The 17,885-nt window shown below is 38.2% G+C and overlaps 3 protein-coding genes across 6 annotated transcripts in view; 2 read left to right on the top strand and 1 right to left on the bottom strand.

Moving 5' to 3' along the window:
• LOC127800218 (heavy metal-associated isoprenylated plant protein 23-like) overlaps window positions 1-17,885 on the top strand; it is a 51,389-nt gene that overhangs the window by 23,352 nt on the left and 10,152 nt on the right. The window lies entirely within an intron of this gene.
• Window positions 7,725-15,081, top strand: LOC127800219 (uncharacterized). 3 transcript variants are annotated; one of them, XM_052334707.1, is made up of 3 exons: window positions 7,725-7,923; window positions 8,023-8,136; window positions 14,648-15,081. In XM_052334707.1, the coding sequence occupies exons 1-3, from the start codon at window positions 7,769-7,771 to the stop codon at window positions 14,757-14,759; spliced, it is 381 nt and encodes a 126-aa protein (XP_052190667.1). In that variant the 5' UTR covers window positions 7,725-7,768; the 3' UTR covers window positions 14,760-15,081. The 3 variants fall into 3 exon arrangements, with proteins under 3 accessions (XP_052190667.1, XP_052190668.1, XP_052190669.1); XM_052334708.1 differs by lacking the exon at window positions 14,648-15,081 and adding an exon at window positions 11,304-11,962; XM_052334709.1 differs by lacking the exon at window positions 14,648-15,081 and adding an exon at window positions 11,188-11,962.
• On the bottom strand, window positions 8,437-11,670 carry LOC127800211 (L-ascorbate oxidase-like). The gene is made up of 5 exons (XM_052334692.1): window positions 11,285-11,670; window positions 10,437-10,529; window positions 10,104-10,316; window positions 9,848-10,027; window positions 8,437-9,771 (listed from the first exon to the last, which is right to left on the bottom strand). Exons 1-5 carry the CDS (start codon window positions 11,594-11,596, stop codon window positions 8,821-8,823), a joined length of 1,749 nt encoding a protein of 582 aa, XP_052190652.1. The 5' UTR covers window positions 11,597-11,670; the 3' UTR covers window positions 8,437-8,820.

The raw sequence follows: 17,885 nt of genomic DNA, 5'->3' as shown, positions 1-17,885 counted from the left end.
ACCCCTATTATTCCGTCACGCCCTTAGAGAATTCTGATTACACTATCTAGACAACATCTTAGGCTGGCATTCCATACGTACATACAAAACTCAAGACAATGCCACATTTCACAATTCAATGCATTATATAAACAACATTTTATAAAATGCAATGCACCAGTTCAAAACGTTTAGGGATGAACCTCCCTCATAAAAACCAACCGTCACCGATTACCATTTCAATGCACAAAATCATTTTGCATGAAATCACACACATGTTCAGATAGAGTAAGTACAATAAATCAAGTTTTGGGGGCGAACACTGACCTTGAACGAAACTCAGAACACTTCAAGTCTTGTTCTCAACCTCGATTTTCGTGCAACTCCTTAAATCTTTTAACCAAACCACCTCCTTACACGTCCTCATGCGCTGCCCAAGTGCTCTGCGTGTGTGATGCTTCGCGTATGCTTAAAAAGCCCTCTATCCACTAAACCCGAAGCATTCTTGTCTAGCACGAACTTCTTACAATTTCGAATGAGAGAATCCTTAGCCATGAACCCCTATTTATAAGTTTTGGAAACTTAGCCACCAAGAAACATATATTCTGCAATCATTTCAAATCTTCCAAAATCTTTTACAATCATTCAAAATCTTCTAAAGATCTTCTGCAATCATTGTAAATCTTCCAAAATCTTTTACAATCATTGTAAATCTTCCAAGATATTGTATTTTCATTACCAAATCTTTTAAGATATTCTGCAATCATTCTAAATCTTCCAAAATATTATATAATCATTACTAAATCTTCGAAAATATTATATAATCATTACCAAATCTTCTAAGATATTCTGCAATCATTCTAAATCTTCTAAGATTTTATATAATCATTGTTATCCGAATCAAATCTTATTCAAATCAAATCTTTATCCAAATCAAATCATATCTAACAAAATCTTATCCAATCAAATCTTATCCTTAAAGTCATCATGAGCTTTCATCTTATCTCTAACGTCAACATGAGGCTTCATCTTATCTCTAATGTCATCATGACACTTCATCATTATCTCTAAAGTCATTTATGAGGATTTTCTTGAATCTCCCAAATACCCCTAATAAAAAGATTTTAAGAATTATACTTTGGCCCAAACTTTTGGATAATTGCACTTAGACCCTTTTGAATATGGTCCCGGACTAATTTTTAATTGCATTTTAGTTCCTGAAAAAATGGACTAATTACGCTAATGCCCCTAATTTTTAGGTAAATTACACTTTTACCCGAACATCAAAAATTACGATTTTGCCCCTGGCTCAAAAATTGAACTTTTGTCTCCAAACATCCACAATCCCTTAAAATATCATATTTCTTCAAGTATTTGAATCTAAAAATCTCGAGTATTACATCCCTTACGATCATTCAGTTTTCTCAACCTGGTTGATAGTTGTACTGAAAACTGTTTCCGATCCAACTTCTTTTGATGCCTAAAATCATAACTCGAATCACTCGTCCTTACTATTCCATTTTCCTTAATCATCTAGGGTCCAGGGTACTCCCTCTGGTCGATTCGAAAATTAGTTAACTAAATTCTCAAATTGATTTTCAGTTCCTTGAACTTACTTAACACGTTGGAATATGAGGTATTATATCCGACTTTTTCCCTTGGCCAACAACAAATAGGTGCAACAATATGGACACACGAATTTTATAAATGCAAAAGTTAAAAAGCCAATAGCATATAATTTTCAGAAAAATACATTTCATATATGCAACATGATTTCACATAAGAGAATAACAAGAGTTTACGTATAAGAACTTCAAGAAACACATCTCATGCAATAGAAGTCTCTTATAAGAGAATAAAAAATAAGATTTGGAGTATAGGAGTCTCACCTTGTTGGTTTATCTCTTGGACGGTATGATTTCACTGCAAACGGCTTAGGTTTCTGTAGAAAATACACGTTTCGATAAATCTAATCTCAAATATTTTTATATAGAGGTGAGGTATATTAAATTAGGGACAAAACTAGAAAAGTTGAAGAAAACTAGGCCCCTCACACGCCCTAGAAAGTTTGGCCACGCGCCTTCACGCGCTGCCACTTTCCGGCGCATGTGACTCATGCGCAGTTACCAGATTTCGGACAGCTTTGCCTCATTTTCGTATTTCAGCAATAATTTCCTCATTTTAACTTCGATTTGACCCTCGTTTGAATCTACGCGACCCTATCTTCCCCATCTACAGGATTATCAAAAAAAAAAAAAAAAAATTAAGACTTACCTTGCTTTTTTTCTGACTGATTTTGCCAAATTCTAGTGAAGACCTGCAACTCCGACGAGGCTCGTTCTCCGCCGCTTTCTTCCCGCTTTCTTGCAGAATTTCCTTTCCTCTCTCTAGAGAAAGCTTCTCCACTTAGAGTGCCTCATTTCTTAAAACTCTCTTGAATGATTTGAGAACAACTCATGGTACCTATTGATAGATTACTTGAACCAATCACATTATGCCACTTGTCACAAGCTTAGCCATGGACTCCAAAGACTCAAACCTATAATTGAATGGATTTTCAAATCCAAAGCTAGAATGAATTTAACTTTTGAAATCCAAACTAATACCCCAAACTTCTTCCAAATGACATTTTGGCCCTTATTTCAAGTTCTCAACTTTAATATTTTATCACATGAGCTTATAATTTCATCCTTATTTTATTTGAATAATTTTTTAATTACAATTACACCCTCAAACATCAAATTTATCGAGATACTTAAAATCTCAAAATTAATAACTCAAAATTACTCAATATGTACGATTTTTGGGAAGCCCTTATCATCATTCGGTCTTTTTAGGCTACAACTTAGCTTAACCGAAAAACCTTCTCTAATTTGATTTTCTTTAGCGTCATAAATCTTGCCTCGAGACGCTTATAAAAAATATAACTTTGTCCTTAGGTATCTAAGTTCCAGGGCACTCCCTGCGACCGATTCAGTCACTTGTTGCCATTTCAAGCATATTTTTTCATATTTTAAACTCACTTAAAATACGTGGCATCTTCACGAAAATATGGGGTATTATATGGACCGCCTGGCCGAGTCTTCAAGCTTCAAGTTGACCGGCTTCTTGACCTTCTTTTGAGTCATCTCAAGTACCATCGTGATCGACTTGGTCTGGGCAATTTTTGGGTGTACTGTCGCCGGAGAAGATGACCGGCGCGTGAAGCTCACGCGCTAGTCTCACTCGCCCTATCACGCGCTGGCGGGTGCGGGCGCGGGCGCGGGCGCGTGGGACCTTGTCAATTTTCAATTTTTTTTTAATATTCTTTGAAAATTATTTTAAGATTTTCTATGAAAAAAGATTTGGAAAAAAAGTTATGTAGGTACTTATTTTGGATTGTTAGTAAAAATAATTGGAGAAAAATAGAGAAAAAATGCAAGAAAATTAAGGAAAAATAGTTTTTATTGATTATTTAAATGAATATCTTGCCTAGGGTGTCTTGTGATTTAAGGTGAAATAATTGGTGCGATTTTTGAAATTGGCACGAAAAATGAGGCAAGTTGCACGCTTTTCGAGATATCCCGATTTTTGAGAATGGTGAGTGGTTTTGTCCCTATAACCCGTAAACGACATGAATACCTCTCTATGCATGATATTTATATATGTTATGGTCATCTTCGTCATATTTGTCCATATTTTATTGCATGGAAAGTTATGATATTCACATGACACGCTATTATTGTTATATTGAAACTCGTGCATGGGATTGTGATGTCCCCCTAAGAGTGTAGTCGTAATTCTCCAAGGGTAATTGATGGAATAATGTTAGAATTATCCTGTAAAGGTTCGGGATTCTGCCTAGGATTTCGTGTCGGGCTGATGGGCCAAGGAAGTTACACTAAGGTATTTGTTTATAAATGTCCATGCATCATTCATTCATTCATGCTTATCTAACTCTCACTTAGAAGATTTCATCTTCTAATATTGGACTATGTCCCTGGAATATTCCACATTCCCGGCGAGACAAGCGGTCTAAAGGGCAAAGATGTGATCGAGACCTGATCGCGACGAAAATTTTATGGGCCCCATGTGAGGCTAGGATCATCTATTACATTCAGTTATATTATTTAGATTTTTGTGATATCATGTTGGGTGGACAATATGTATGTACCCAAGTATGTTATGTTTTCGAGATTTCATGCAGGTTTTGATCTTGCTTCCGCTTATGTTAAAAATGTATCATTTATTCGTTATGTTTTGGAGTGGTTATGTTGAGGATTTATTGTTGATTTATGTTTAAATGAAAAAAAAAAAATCCTAGCATATATTTTAATGCTCTGGATGGCGGGGTGTTACACATATAATTACAAGACCTACATCTATAGTAATCTTACATTACACCCACTTCAACCCAAAAAATGCTGGACGTAGCCTAAAAGCACACCCAAAGCAAAAATAAGGCCAAGCAGTAGTCGCTACGAAACACACCCTCTCTATATATCATTAGTAACAACCTTCCGCAGGCCACCTGGCAAAGGCTGAAACTCTTTTCATACCACCAGACATCCTGTCCCTGACAATAGGGTCGGATTTCGCCGGCCTGGCAGCCGCTCCTGAAGAAAGTCCAAGCAGACCTAGACCCATGCGATATCGAGATCTCCCACTTTCAACCTTGGAGCAATCAAATGGCCCCTTATGTCCAGCCTAGTGATGTTAGCGTTAAAGATTGAAGTACTCAAACACCGGAGCATGGTGCTTCCACTGGAGGCAAATTCCAAGAAAGCCACATCACCCATTCTAGACATGACACGTCTCACCCATCCTAGTACTACTCCCACCCAAACGCGCTTAACCTCAAACCTCTCGGCCCCCGCTGGCTGGTTTCAATCCCAGCTGCCGATGGAAACGCCCATCCCAGATAAAAAACACCCATTGCAAACCAGGGCACAAACAAACGTTGATAACGTGGAAAAGAAACAAGAGCTTTCCCTCCCATTTTATAGGCCCAATCGCCTAATGGTCAGAGGATCCTCACCATCTCCTAAAAATTAAATACAGTTAGGCTCCAAAAGATCATACCATCAATATGGCCATACCCCTACCTCGAAAACCGAAAGGCCACTCCCATCGTGACCAATTAACTCCTTCCACATGCTAAATGGAACACCCAAATGGCGAAACGTTTCGCAAAAAAGTAGCACGCCTAGGTCCCTAAAGCATTGCCCCCACTTATGACCTCAAATCTCGTGCCGCGCGTGTGATCCCCCCGAACCTTTGCAATACCTCAGAGTTTGCACTCTAGACATTTTCCCCTGAACTTTAAGATCGGGCACTAACCCTAGCACCTAACTTAGGAACCACACCTTAACATTTAAGGGCCCTGGCCCAGCTAAAAAAAAAAAAAGAGCAGTTAAACCTTTCATTTCGATTAGCAAGTCAAAAGGTGGCGAAGATAGCCAGTTGCGATATCACAAGCCCTAATAAAATTGGGTTGCCAATAAAAAACTAGAAAACCTACACTACTATAAGGGAATAATGTAGTAAAATCAGCCTGACTCGGCTCGAGGCTCGACGTCGTTAGCAACACCTTCCTCAACTCGGCCCATTTCGATTCCAGGCATTCCCCTTGAAGTCTCGGCAACACATCCCTCTTCGATTGGATCAACAAGTCGTTCGCCTCATATAGGGCATGCAAGGCTGCAGATCTAGGCCTGAAAACAAAGTCCGAACGTGGAGTAAGCCTTCCTCGTAGCCCTCCAAACAATCGTCCATTGCTCTCAAATGGGCAACCTTTGCCTTTGAATCATGAAGCTCCACCTTGGCATTCTCGCGCTGGCGACCGAGTCGATTTATGACCTCATGGAAGCTAACCAATGATGCATCCATCTTATTTAGCTACTGACTTAAGATGACTGTCACCCTGGCTACCTTATTCCCCATGTTGCTTTCCATCGCCTCCTAGATGCATCTTATCTCCTTTTGATGCGACTGTTTGAGAGCGGTCATCTCTGTTTGGAACCCAAACTTCAACGCATGGCATTCCGTTAATACCCCTAGAGCCCAATCCTCTACCCAGCAATAAGCCGTCCGTCGGTCCCCTGAAGAAGGAGGGTCAAACATGCCCACAGAAGGCGCACCAGCAGATGGCTCGACCACTCCGGCATCCCTCAAGCATTTCCCAACCGACAACCGTTCCTCATTGATAGCAAGTCCCATGGAAGGAAACACCGAAGTGGCGCCAGAAGTAGTCGAAAGAATTAGCGCGATGGAGAAAAATACAGGATCAGCTGCAAGGAGAGCGACATCTCCCTCTCCAGCACTGCTAGAGGCCTCTCTCTTTCCCTTGAAGATAGCCTTCAACATTTTCCTACTAAGACGAGGAGTCATTTCACCCCAAGAAACAATTAAAGAGAAAGATTTAGAAAAACAACGTACCTTTGGCACAAGGAGGAAGAAGAAGCAACGATGAAAAACCCAGATGAGATGGGGCACACCTTTTATATTGTTTCCATATGACGTGTCTGGAAGAAACGAAATGCCACCACACTTAGCAACAGTCGACAATTGGAAACCAACCATCGCGAATCCACCGCTATGAAATCGCCACCTGTCACACATCTAAAAAGTTACCAATTATCACTTACAATGTCTCTATCTCCCAGGCAAACTGCCTCGAAACCATGCGCGCCACGCACACCACGAACCAAGGCATAAAGGGAAATACTTCGCTACAGAAAGCCTTGCGGTTCCCAGATGACTTTAGAGCCAGCATCTGTTCGAACGAGACCATGCGCCAACTCGACCATCCACCCCGGCTAGGTTCTAATGACAATCCAACTCTCCAAAACTAGGGTATACAACAAATTACCCAGGATTCCCTTCTCTAGCTCAAGCGCTCGCTACTCGAGCATCCGATCGGGCCCAATCTGGCTCTTTTTTCTCAGCCCAATCTAAATTATGACCTAATATCTACCCACATTTTGGCCATGCGCCAGTGCAACAACATCTTTGCAGCCTCTATTGGGTATCTGGGTGCTTGCCCTAGATCCCATCCTTATTAATGACGGATCACATCCACATTAATGAGGGTCCCGTCGACACTATATTGCCACCATGTCTCTACTTGGGAATCTCCATCGGCACGAGATACTCAATCTCATCACCTGCAAATGCACGATACATGTATGTAGGATGACATCTCCTCCTCCTATATCAACCAACTTTTTTCAGAGGTAAGGTATGTTCTTCCCTCTGACCTACTAATACATTGTCATTTCTTTACCTTCTTACTCACTTGAGCGTCAGAGTGCTTACAGGTACCTGTCGCCCCCCGAATGGACTCGTTGCCAGAGCTCACTCTTTGTCGTTACGATCCCGTCTTTGACAGCTCGTTTTGGTCAAGAAGGAACAAAATTGAATTAATCAAACTTGTACATAACAAAATTGAACCCCACTGAAATTTTGTGAAAACTTATTTAACCGTATTAATTAATTGAAATAATCAAAATGAACAAAATTAATCAAATAACCATTGTTAAGAAAGTTTAGTAGAAAGTCAAGACATTTCAACCTGTGCAATTATTGTGATAGGCATAAACCTAGGTTTATAGTAGTGATACTTTCGGAAATAACCTAGAACTAAGTGATATTTTTGTAAAATAATTATATTTTTGGATGGCCCTCTTGACCGAGGTCCTTGTTGTGCAATTAACAAGCTCAATCTTATCCCCGTATGGACTATTCTAGGCCACTTAAGGTGCCAGTAGTATATCTCAAAAAGCGGCTGTTGCAGCTTTAAGACTGGGCTATGCTGGTGGGGAAGCGGTTTCGACAATGGTTAAAGCTTTTCCGGAGCGGCGAGATTACTTGGTCAAGAATCTTGCGGAATTGGAAGGTGTTAAAATATCGGAGCCGCTGCTATGGTCTTCACCTTTTGTATGCATATTTGGCTTTTAAAACCAGGTGCTACCTCGCCTTGTCCTGGTCTCTCGTTTCTTATCTTTTCTCGTCCTTATGCTAGCCAAAGTTCAATTTCTTGGTTATCATACTTCTCATTTGCAGGGAGCTTTCTATCTTTTCCTCCACTTTAGCTCATACTATGGAACAAATGTGGAAGGCTTTGGTACGATCGAAGATTCAGAGTCTCTATGCCGCTATCTTCTGGACAAGGCTCAGGTAAATGTAGTAAATAAATAGGCGAGCAAGAAGTGTACTCACTAGTGCATGCAACAAACTTAAGCCCTCGACAAACGATTAGGTTCTTTCACTGCTAATTAGTTTGGTCTCGGACTGATTGAAATTCTGTCCGGTCCTTGGGCTACATTTTTATTTTAACCGGTTTTTGGTCTAGTCTGGTCCGCTCGAAGATTGAAAATCAGTTTAAAAAAATATTATTATTTATTAATAATAAATAATAATAAGAGACCAGTGGACTGGAGTCTGGACTGATGCAAGTTAAAATTTATCAAATAGGTATTGCAAGAACAGTTCTTTACTTAATTCCACAAGAAAATAGTACAACAGATCTCTCTAAGTCTACAAGTAAATATGCTTTTCATACAGAGAATATGTATATTCACTAGCTAAAAAATGTACAGTTTGAAAAAAAATTAGGTAGACTAGGTATATAGTTGGGATGATACACAATTAAATTTAAATTTTAAGTCACAATTATAAGAGTAATCAAATATTAATTTTAAGTGTTATGTACATGTATGTATATATAGGGCAGTGCTATGTTATCCACCGTTAGGCAACATAACAGTTGCCTGTATACACAACACTTAAAAATTAAGATTTGACTAATTATAAACTCTTATAATTATGACTTTAAATATTGGATTTTTAAGTATTTTCAGGTCATGGGGACCTTTTGCTTTCACCACAACCCATAATAGATTCTGGCAGTTCACCCACCCTCTCTATCCCTTCTTCAAACACCACCCCCATCCCCATATAGAAGTGGGACTCTATGTGGCAATGGAATGCCCAGACGCCCGGATTGTCAGCTCGAAACCGCAGGGCTGTCCAGCCATAAGGATGCACAGGAACAGTGTTTTTCATGATTGGATTAACCAAATTGTACTTGAATGGATCCTTGTACATGTTGAACTTGCCTTCTCCATATCCCATCACCCAGAAATCGTGTCCGTGGAGATGCCAAGGAAGTGTCTCGCTCTTGTTTTTGGTCATTGAGTCGGCATTTTGGAGTACTATGTCCACAGTTGAGTTGAACTGCAGCCTGTAGATGGCGTTGCTGGCAGTGGCATTCAAGTTCTTGGGGGGGCTGTAAATGTCATAGTTGAGGAAATCATAGCCATTCGGGGGAGGGGTTTGGTCGAAAGCATCGGTTAAATTCTGCTTAAGCGCAATTAGGTAGGGGGTACTGGGCAGGTGAAAGGACACATTGTTGACAGACCAGTGGGTGTAGCCATTGATCAGATTTTGTGTGTTGAGCATGACAATGACCCTGTCCGAGGTCCCGGGAGGGGGGGAAATGTGGCCTTGTCGGGCCTTGATCGCGAGACTCTGTGCCAGCCTCGGCGGGACATCGTCCCAAGCAGGGCCGGGTGGTGGAGAGGTGGGGGGAGATCTCCTGGGATGGTTGGGATAGTAATTGAGAATGGCTAAACCATTTGGAGTTGTGTTGTTCCTGCTAACCACTTTTGTGCTAGCCCAGTAGTTTCTTCTAGGGTCTTGATCAGCCTTTATTAGCACAGAGTAAGTCTCCCCTGAATATATGAACAGATTTTGCACCACAAATGGCTCAACATATTGCCCATCTGCTTCAACCACTGTCATGTTATGACCCTGTTGAGCATTGCAACAACATTAGCAATCACCTACAGATGATTCATGTGTCACGCTAATTAGTTAACTAAATCACCTCTATTTCGAAGCTGAGGGCCGATAAAGCAGTTAAGCTTCCAATCCTGAGTCGATACGTTTTGTCTGGAATTACTGTGATAGCATAGGGAGAGCATTCAGGGTTTGTGGCATTACAGATAGTGGCCTCCATTCCAGGAGAGGAGCAATTGAATCTTCCTTTCCCTTGTATCAGCAATGACTGTAGATTATCACGGAAAAAAATTAGTTCAGATCAGTAAGAAAGTAAAGAAGAGGCAGAGGGGGTAGTCATGAACCTGAGGCTCTCCGACCCAGCCGAAGGGTATGGAAGAGAGGCCAGTGGCTTGCTCATATGTGCTCTTGTGGTACCAATCATTGAGGATGATGCTTTTGTCATAGTCATACGAAAAGGGCTCTAAGACGCCATCAGGAAGTGACACACGGATGGATCCATAGAGGCCAGCTTCCCTTTGCATGCCGTAATGTGCATGGTACAGATATGTTCCAGGCTGTGGATTGATGTTAAGAGTGTTGATTAGTAGTGAGAATAACACTGGAAGACAAGCTAGCTAGCAGTAGATATATAGGGCGGTTAGCTTGCAGTAGAGGCTTAAGGACATGGAGCTTACCCTATCCACTACAAATTTGTAAATGAAGGTGTCTCCAGGCAAAATAGGACACTGAGTCACCTCTTCTGTGCCATCAAACCAAGGTGTCCCAATCTGCAAATAGTTGCAATCAATTGTATATAATTAGGCGTAAATCAATTCCAAAAAAACAAAAACAAAACCCCTCTAAGGATGGCCGGTCACTCCCCCAAAGCTGCTAAGTTACAAGCATTAATGAATCTACACATGAGCTGTCCTGGGCTAAAGCTCATAGTAATGAACAATTAAAATTAGTTTTTTATATTAAAAGACCAATTTTTAATATAAAAAATCAATTTTTAATATTAAATTAGTCCATAAAAAATTACAATCCACCCTAAAATTTGTGTACAGTTCTATATCTCAAAAGAAAATTTCAACCTCCTCCTATATAAATTTTTGGATCTGCCCCTTACAAGTAGATCTTGTTAGGATGCCTTGTTATTAGAGTTATAACTTTGTTGTTTGAGAATTAAATGACTAAATAATATAAGTGGTTCTTAAATTTTATATTATGATAAAAAAAAATTACTGAACTTTAATTTATAAACAAAATGTTATTTAAAATTAATTTAGTGTATAATTTTATAATTATCGATAATTATTGTTAAAACATGTCGTTAGTCTCTTCTAATCACAATTGACACTAATTATATAATTATATATTAAATTGGTATTTAGTAATTTTTTTGGTATACTAATGTAAAGCTCCATAACCATTCATCTTATTTAGCCGGCGGAAGTAAAGCTAGGTCCTCCCCTCATCCACCCCGTGTGCATAATTTTTTATGCAACAATGCTCACGGCGGGCGGCTAGAAGCTTAACTTACCTGTCGGATTCCATGCCAGTGGATCGCGAGATTCTCGGTTAACAGGCCGTTCTTGACCTCGACGACGACGGTGTCGTTCTGCTGAGCCAAGATGGTCGGCCCCGGCGTCTTCCCGTTGATGGCGATCACCAGTTTCTTGTAGCAATCAGGAGACTTGTACTCGTACTTCACCTCCCACTTGTAGCGCCGAACTCTCGCCTCCTCAGACAAGGGCGGAGCCCTCTTCAGCCCGTCCCACAGCCGCAAGAACACAACCAGGGTAAACACCAATCCCGCCGGCCGACTGATACTCCACACCCAACGCTCCGCCATTTCTTCTTCTAGATACCGACCAGCCCGGCAACCAATCAACTATTTTCAGTTCTCCGTCGCGTTGCCACTTCGATTCGTCTGTCTATATAGAAAAACAAGAAGGGCGAGTCAAACGATGAACTTACCTGGCGGTTTCCGAGCGCTGTTTCGGCATCCCGACGATGTGACATGAAATGAAGCAATAACCTCCCAAGCGTCATCGACTAGTTTGGGCTTGACGTCAACTTAAGACTGCATTGTGATTCGGTTCAATAATTGCTTCTTCTAACGCGTTTCTCTTAAATTTATTTGCCAAACACTTATTTCTGTCATGTGTTTCTATGTTTTTTTTTTTAATATAATAAATCAAATTTTTCATTATTTCAATCATATCTCTAAATCATATATTTTTTAGTCAATTGCATACTTTATCAAGAGCGTATAATATATATATAAGTTGAAATAGCTAAATTATCTCTCATGGACGTACAAATCCTCGTTATGGACCATCTCTACCACAACTGCTTCCTTTTGTGGCCGATGACAATTGGGATGCAAAAGATGGAGAAAAAAATATGTTGGAACGAAAGAGGTTTGCTGCAAGTAAAAAGACATCAATGGTGACAGAGAGTGCAGAGGAGTCGAGTGGAGCTGCAATAGCGGAGCCACGTTCTAGCCCCAGCTGGCTTTTTTAAGGCCCTAGCTGACTTTTTTATTTTTTTGATTTTTTATATATATTAATATGAATAATTATAATTTTTATAATTTGGGCCGGACTAAAATTATACTTTGGTTCGAACTAAATTTTTTTCTTAGCTCCGCCATTGCAAAGCTGTGACTAAAGAAAAAGGTAGACAATTAGAGGTATTACCAATTGAGAAGACTATGACTAGTGAAGATATAGCAAGAGGTCTCATTGACACGAAAAGGTCAACGGTCGATCATGATGATCGAAGAAGGCGCGAGAACAGTCACAATGATCAGAAATAACGAATGATGCAGTCGATGACGACTGTGAGGGGCTAATGACAGTTGACTGCGAGGGATAATTTAGATATTTTAACGTGAGTTTATTGTATATTTTAACTCAATTATAGTAAATGAGTAATTGTCTAAAAAATACATGATCTAAAAATATAATTAAAATAATAAAAAATTTAACTAATCATACAAAATACACACGATATATGTTTAACCAAATTTATTCCTTTCTTTGGACCTAAACTTGTTCTTTTGTTAATGCCGACTACTTAAACGGTCCCAATTTTGTGCGGTCCAGGTGATAAATCGACCCAAAATCAAATTAAGTTGGACTCTGAACACGTGTACCGATGGTGAAATTCTATTAGACCCCACAAAATTAAGTTGGACTGAATTTTCAATTTTTGTCTCAGCATCCACCACAATTGCTACGTACCTGGCGGTTTCCTGTAGGAAATTCATCAAATATTTGGCAGGTTGGAATCCATCAACGTTCGAACAAATTAAAAGGTCTATTCCAAAGGGACGACTTGGGTGTGTCAGCCATCCCGAAAAACTTCCGAGCACTGTTTTCGGCTTCTTTTAGCATTAACTTTTCTTGGACCAAGAATAATAGGCGACCATGTGACATAAGCCATCACCTCATGTGATGACTAGCTTTTGGGCGTGACGTCAACCTAAGACCAGAAGGGCCGTTGGCTTAAAAGCAATCGATGGATCCGGGGGCGGTGCCACGTGGGGGCAGTTGCCCCCACTGGGCCAGATATTTTTTTTTTAAATTTCATTTTTTTCTAATAATATACTATTAGAAATAAAAAAATTATATTATATTTTACTAATAAAAATTTAAAAAAAAGTAAGTACCGAATAAAATAAGTATATAATGATCTAGTAATAACCATTAAAGTATTTTTTATAATTTGTTCATAATTTTTTTTTTACAATTATGATGCAAATAAAACTAAGTATTAAAGAAAATTGTGAAGTAAAAAAAATAAACATGGAGAAAATTTATATTGAAAAAAATGAACAAATTAATAAAGCAAATATTGAACAAATTGATGTTACACAATTTCTTATGGATCCCAGATAAAAACTATAATAATGGATTGCAATATTAATTTTCGATATCAAATTAAAAGATTCTACCTGCAAAAAGGTCTATGTCAGCCTCGAAATCAAAACGATTCATTCCAGCTTAGTTGAATGAATTTGATAATTTGTTAGAATATAATATAAGCAAAGATACCGCATTTTGCTCATACTGTTATTTTTTTAAAACAAATAATGGAGAACAAGGAGATAGTGATTCTTTTTTGAAAGTAGGATTTAGTAATTTAAAAAATAGATTTTAAATTTATGTTGGAGATGTTAATAGTGCAAACAATTAAATTCGAAACAACTATGAAACCTTAATAAATCAAGAACAAAATATTGAGACAATTTTCTTTAGATAGTCAGAACAAATATTGTATGATTATTGAATTCGTCTGAATGTATCAATTGATTGTGTTCGACTTTTTTTATGGCAAAAACTACCTTTTCGTGGTCATGACGAGTCTAAAGATTCAAATAATCAAAGTAACTTTCTTGAACAATTACAATTTTTAGTATGAAAAGTCGTAAGGAATAATCGTATTTGTTTTTTCATTTTAATATTATCATTATTATTTTAAATTTAAAATTATATTTTTGTATTTAAGTTTGCCCCTACTGAATAAAAATCTTAGTTCCGCCCCTAGATGGATCAGCCTTTCGTTGGTATCGAAAACTGTTTTTTTTTTTTTTTTGCCTACCAACCAATCAACCCAAACCTAAAATAAATCTCTAAGCGCCTGTTCTCTTTGTTGTTTTCGGCTTGTTTTCTATTTTCAATTTTTCAAAACACCCAAAATGCGTTTACTTATCCATTTTAAAAAATGCATTTTTCAAAACACAAGATTTTTTTACACAAAACAACAAAAATGCATTTTAATTGTTTTCAGCCAAAACACGGTATTAGACTCAAAACACAAAAAACGGATGTCTCTCATCTTTTGTATTCTCACACTCTCTCTATCTCTCTCTCTTCTGTATTCTTTTCTATTCCAGAGAACACCAGCCACCATTGCCTCCTCCAACCACGGAGATCGTTGCCTTTCCAAGCATCACCAACCACCATCGCCTGAGATCGGCCGTCTCCGCTGCATTTTTCAGCAACTGAGATCGGCCCCATTGGACGACCATCGTTCATCCTTAGCCACTGCAGTTGTTCGTCCTCGAGCCATCACCGCTGTTCATCATCTAGCCATTGTCGCCCTTCGTCCTCAGCCACCGCCTCCTCCAGCCAGATCCATTGTCATCACCTCACCATTATGGTCTTCTAGATTCGCCTCAACGAGTGGGTTCTAGCTTTATAATTTGTTTATTTCTCTCAAAACTCCTTATGTGATCTCTCAAGCCTGTCATCTTGGGTTGCTCGCTACTATCTTCTGTTATTTCAAGTTTCTCTCTTTACTGTGTTTTGCTTTCTTTGCTCATTTGTTTGAAGTTGTTATAATTTGTCCTTATTTTTATTTCTTTATTTACTATTTTTTACCAAAGTTGTTTTATTTCTTGTTTGTATTTTTTTTTAATAGAAAAAAATATTGTAACATTCACTAACTTTAAAATGTATATATTATTTAATAGTATACTAGCATTAAATTATTTTAATTTAAATAATAATTAATTTTTTAAATAAAATATTATAAAATAATTTTTCTCAAAATTTCAAATTAAACACATTTTCCAATTTTCAATTTTGAAAAATATTTTCTCATAATTACAAAAAGAAGGCATTTTCAAAAATCTTAAAACAAACACTAAAAACACAAAATTCAAAATAAATTCAAAACTAAAATATGAATAAAACACCACCTAATCTTTTTAACTCTCAAATCTCAAAATTAAACCTAAGCTCATTCTTTCAAATTGGCTCTCTAGACTGCGGCGATCATCTTCTTCTTGCCTCAACAATCTCAGGTAAGCTATCATTCTCTTTAGTTCTTCCATTTATATATTTTAAAATATGTTCTCTTTACTTATTCAATCTTTGCTATTGCTTTTGAGTTTCGACGTCGGTTGCTGCTTCTAGGATTCCTCAAGAATTGATTGCTAAATTTTTTTGTTCTTGGCAGGTAGGCAGTAAGCATCCCATTCCCTTCATACTTTAGGGACTAAGAGATTAAAGGTAAGTTAATTTATTTAATTATGTTCGATATTGTTTTTGTTAATTTAATACCTACGATGGGTTTATGAATTAGGACTTTAGGGTTTAACTAGTGCATTTGGCTTTTCTTAATTGTTATTTGACTACTACATTAAGTTAGGAATTGCCTTAACTGAGATTTTTAAATTGTGATTGAATATTTGAATTGTTGTGGGATTTGTTAATTGTGATTGAATATTTGAATTGTCTTGGTTGAGATTTTGTTAATTGTGATACACAGGTATATTAAAATGCATAACTAAAATATCTTCCAATACTTCACTAAGAAAATCGATGGTCAACCATCAAGTAACCCAAATGGTCCCTGTAATACTCTTTCTTTCAAGTTCTATATCACCATCCAAAACTAAAAGATCAAAACCTTCAAATGAATGTACTATTAGGCCACTTAAAAGTAATATCTTATATTATGAACGTGATTTTGGAAAATGAATCCCAATATCACAATATCCATTAGACAAATAAGGTGAGGTTCGAAGAGTATATATCGATATGGGACCGTGTCAACCTATTTATGAGTATTCTCATGTAAAATTTGGGGCTCAAAATTGTCAATTTCAATCCACTTGGTTCACACAACATCCATGGCTTGAATTTTCTGTGGAGAAAGAAAGTGCATTTTGTTTTCTCTATTATTTATTTGAAAGTAATATATCACAACCTGAAACATTCATTATCAAGAGATTCAAAAATTGGAAGAGAGTTAATTGTAAAGATTGTCTGCTAAAAAAACATAAAGGAGATAGTAACTCACTACCTTACATTGCTATGGAAAAATAGGAAAACTTGAGAAATCTAAATTAATATATTGAGAGAAGGATACACAAATAGACTGAAAAAGAAAAAAAACAAGACCATTTTCTTATAAAGACCTCCATAGAGAGTGTGAAGTGGTTAATTAGCATTGCAAGGTTGTGCATTTAAAGGTCATGATGAGTCTCCCGAGTCTACTAACCGTGGGAAGTATATTGAATTAATCAAATTGCACGGAAGAACAAACAAAGAAATTGATGATGTTTTTCTGGAAAATGTAGCTAAAAATGCCAAGTACACATCACCAAGTATTTAGAAAGAGATATTAAAAATTATTGCTGATTGTGTGCGACATAAAATTTGTGAAGAAATTGGAGATGCTAAATTTTGCATTCTTGTTGTTGAAGCAATAGATGAATCACATAAAGAACAAATGGCTATTATTTTGAGATATGTTGATGGTGATGGATTTGTAAGAGAACAATTTTTTGATGTTGTGAGTGTTAAAGATACAAATGTTTTGACTTTGAAAAAAGAGATATGTACTGTATTAAACCAATACAATCTCTTGGTGTTCCTTCCTGACCAAAAGAGAGACGATCAGAGGCGGGGCGCGGGCTTTGGCTATGGGTTCTTTTGGGGGGCAGCTGGCATCTGCAAGCACTCTAATGGTCTAGTGAGTAAGAGAGGTAGTGTATCAATAGGTCAGAGATGAGAACATACCTTGACTCTAAAGAGAGCTAGTTGATATAGGAAGAGGAGATGTCCTCCTGCATGCATGAGACGTGCGTTTGTAGGTGATAAGACTGACTATTCGGCGTCGATAGAGGTTCCCAGATGGTAGTATGGTGGCGACAGAACCCTCATTAATGTGGATGAGATTTGCTATTAATGAGGATAAGATTTGAGACGGTTGCGCTGATATCTAGTGGGTTTGCAATGATGTTGTGACAAGCTGGCGCTAAGCCAAGGCTAGGTCCAGAAGGGAGATTAGATTAGGCCTAACGGAGGGGGGCTTAGATTGGGCTAAGGGAAGGGCCGAGAATGGGCCCGGACGATCCATAGCCCCCAGGTTAGATGCTCGAGTAACGAGCATTCGAGTTAGAAAATGGGAGTCTGAACAATTTTGTCGCGTGTGATAGTTTTGGAGAGTCGATTTAGGTACGACCGAGATGCTCGACTGACCCGACTTTGTTTTTGCTGGGGTGACAACTTTGGAGTTGTTTTGAGGTTGGCTTGGGATGAATAAGCTGGGCAATATTCTTTATGCGCTGGTCCGCGCCACGCGTGGCCTTGAGATTCGGGGCACTTTTTCTGGAAGATGAG

Source organism: Diospyros lotus, chromosome 4 (genome assembly GCF_014633365.1).
Source record: "Diospyros lotus cultivar Yz01 chromosome 4, ASM1463336v1, whole genome shotgun sequence".
In the NCBI taxonomy this organism is placed as follows: Eukaryota; Viridiplantae; Streptophyta; class Magnoliopsida; order Ericales; family Ebenaceae; genus Diospyros; species Diospyros lotus.
Note: the sequence above shows the minus strand (reverse complement) of the source record. Positions and strands in the feature narration are given on the sequence as shown.